At 60.1% G+C, this 3,075-nt stretch overlaps 1 protein-coding gene across 1 annotated transcript in view; it reads left to right on the top strand.

Annotated features, from left to right (window-relative positions):
- Positions 1 to 3,075, top strand: part of LOC105544684 (ATPase family AAA domain-containing protein 3C-like) — a 25,174-nt gene that overhangs the window by 13,676 nt on the left and 8,423 nt on the right. The window contains 2 exon segments of the mRNA XM_011987258.1: positions 1,403 to 1,476; positions 2,665 to 2,832. Coding sequence (XP_011842648.1) covers positions 1,403 to 1,476; positions 2,665 to 2,832 — 242 coding nt within the window.

The raw sequence follows: 3,075 nt of genomic DNA, 5'->3' as shown, positions 1-3,075 counted from the left end.
TGGGATTACATGCGTGATCCACCACGCCCAGCCATACAGTTCTTATGTTAAGACAGGGTCTCTGTCGCCCAGGCTGGAGTGCAGTGGCGCGATCACAGCTCACTGTTTGCCTCGACCTTTCAAGCTCAAGCCGTCCTCTTGCCTCAGCCGCCTGCGTAGCCAGGACTGCAGGGGCACAGTGCCATGCCCGGCTAATTTTTTTTTTTTGAGATGGAGTTTTGCTCTTGTTGCCCAGGCTGGAGTGCGGTGGTACAATCTTGGCTCACTGCAACCTCCTCCCCCTGGGTTCAAGCAATTCTCCTGCCTCAGCCTCCCAAGTAGCTGGGATTACAGTCATGTACCACCACGCCCGGCTCATTTTGTATTTTTTTTTAGTAGACAAGGGATTTCTCCATGTCAGTCAGGCTAGTCCTAAACTCCTGACCTCAGGTGACCCGCCCACCTCAGCCTCCCAGACTGCTGGGATTACAGGCGTGAGCCACTGTGCCTGGTCCCGGCTAATTTTTTTTTTTTTTTTTTTTTGAGACGGAGCCTCGCTCTGTCGCCCAGGCTAAAGTACAGCGGCGGAATCTCAGCTCACTGCAAGCTCCGCCTCCCGGTTTCATGGCATTCTCCTGCCTCAGCCTCCCAAGTAGCTGGGACTACAGGCGCCCACCACCACGCCCGGCTAATTTTGTTTTGTATTTATTAGTAGAGACGGGGTTTCATAGTGTTAGCCAGGATGGCCTCGATCTCCTGACATTGTGATCCGGCCACCTCGGCCTCCCAAAGTGCTGGGATTATAGGCGTGAGCCATCGCCCCCGGCTGTTTTTTTGTAATGTTAGTAGACATGGACTTACTCCCTCGTTACCCAGGCTGGGCTCAAACTTCTGAGCTATCAGAGATGCTCCCGCCTTGACCTTGTGAAGTTCTGGGATTACAGACGTGAGCCCTCATGCCCAGTCAGGGGTTTTTTTGTTTTTGTTTTTGTTTTTGTTTTTGATACAGAGTCACACTCTGTCGCCCATGCTGGAGTGCATCGGTGCGATTTCGGCTCGCTGCAACCTTTGCCTCTCAGGTTGAAGTGATTATCCTGCTTCAGCCTCCCACGTAGCTGGGACCACAGTTGTGCCACCGCGCCTGGCTGATTTTTGTATTTTTAGTTTAGACGGGGTCTCACCATGTTGGCCAGGATGTTCTCAAACTCCCTACCTCAGGTGATCTGCCCACCTCGGCCTCCCAAAACATTACGGTACATGCATGAGCCACCGTCCCTGGCCCTGGTCAGGCTTTTGAGTTTAGATCCCTGAAAGTGTGGCCACGTCCCTGCTCCCTGCAGGAGGGAGGCCTGTGGGAGCTTTTGCTGTGGCTGTTTACAAGGCTTTGCTCCTGGTGCCTAAGGCTGGAACCTTCTCTCCGCAGGAGGAGATGAGCAATTACTATCTCAGAGTCGCCCAGAACGCCTTCCTAAACCACACGAAGGAGCGCAGCAACAAGTGAGGGGGCCTCTCGGGTCCTGGGCCCCCGGGTAGGGCTGTGCAGCCGTCGCCCTTGGTTCCCACCGAGGGACCTCAGGGGCCCTGGATCACAGTGCTGGGCAGTACCCGTGGCCTCAACATGCCCACCTCGGATGTCCCCTGGGAACGGCCCAGCTCGGGACAGCATGGGGCGTCACTGAGGAACATGCAGGGGCCTCCTGGGCAGAGCCGGGGTCAGTCCTGTCCTCAGGGCCCTGTGCGATGCCGCCCCAGCTTGCAGGTCCCTCTGCCCCTGGGTTTCCGCGGTCCTGTGCCGGCAAGGGAGGTGGTCTGATCGCCTGAGGCTCTGCTGGGGCCTCCCTTGGAGGTTGTGGGTGTTCTGGGGTGGGAGATGGAGACACGTTTGCTCCCATGGGGAGCTGGGTACGAGCAGGTCCTGTGTGTTTGGGCGGAGCCTGGGGCCTTGGCCCCCCGCCCAGATGCTGGACAGGGGTGCACCCTCCAGGCTAGGGGCCCTCCCCACATTGTGCGTCCTCCGTGAGCTGCTGCCCAGACGTCCCCAGTAGGTGGATGGCCCCATGGCCAGGCTCCCTAACCCCTCCCAAATCCCCTAAGTTTGAGTTTTCTTGGTCTCCTGGGCCCCTCCAGCCCCGGTCACGTGTCACACGGAGGATCAAGTCCTGCCAGGCGGCCATGGCCGACTCCTCAGGCGTGTTGGGCTCCCTGGCTCAGCTGCTGCCGGTAGACGCTCCCTGGAGCCCTGGCTCAGGTCCTTCCCAGAGAGGCAGGGCTGAGGCCCTGCTGAGCCTCCGCTGCACCCGAGCCCCCGAGGTCCTGCTCCTGGCTGGCGTGGCCACTCTTGACATGGACTCTGGGTGCGGCATCCCTGCTCCCAGCACGGCAGGGCTCAGGCAGCAGGAGGAGTGGTGGTCCAGGCACTGCCTATCACGCTGGGCGAGTGTCAGCAGGGAAGCGCCACACGGGATGAGAACAGAGGCTCCGGTAGCCGGGCGGGGGGACAGCTGGGCGTGGTGGGGCAGGCGGTGACCAAGGCTGTGCCGCGTCCTCCCGGTGTTTCCTGTGCTCACAAGCTGCCGCTTTAGATTCTCCCGGAAAGTCCCCCTGGGGGGACTAAGGAGCCTGTGTTCCCCTCGGGGCAGCTTGGCCGGCAGCCCCAGCATTTCCTTCCCCATCCCTGCTCCGCAGATTCATGCTGGTCCTGACCAGCCGCCACCCCGAGCAGTTACATCGGGACATCCATGACCGCATCGATGTCATGGTTCACTTCGACCTGCCCGGGCCGGAGGAGCGGGAGCGCCTAGTGAGAATGTATCTTGACAAGTATGTTCTTATCCCGGCAACAGAAGGAAAGCAGTAAGTGTCTCCTCTCACCCACCCCTGTCCAGGGACCCTCGCTCAGGGCCCACCCCCGGCCCTGCTCTCCAGACGATCCCAGCAAGCCCAGTCTCCGGGGTGGCACCGCCTCCCTGTCCTGCGGTTTTGAGCAGGAGCCCTGTGGGCCCCAAGGGTCCCAGAGGCCGCACTCAGGGAGGTGCCACCACCCTTTCCTCATCCCCACCTGAGAACAGCCTGGTGGCATCTCCTCGGGTTTGGGGG

The sequence above is a fragment of the Mandrillus leucophaeus genome, unplaced genomic scaffold (genome assembly GCF_000951045.1).
Source record: "Mandrillus leucophaeus isolate KB7577 unplaced genomic scaffold, Mleu.le_1.0 Scaffold305, whole genome shotgun sequence".
NCBI lineage: Eukaryota > Metazoa > Chordata > Mammalia > Primates > Cercopithecidae > Mandrillus > Mandrillus leucophaeus.
Note: the sequence above shows the minus strand (reverse complement) of the source record. Positions and strands in the feature narration are given on the sequence as shown.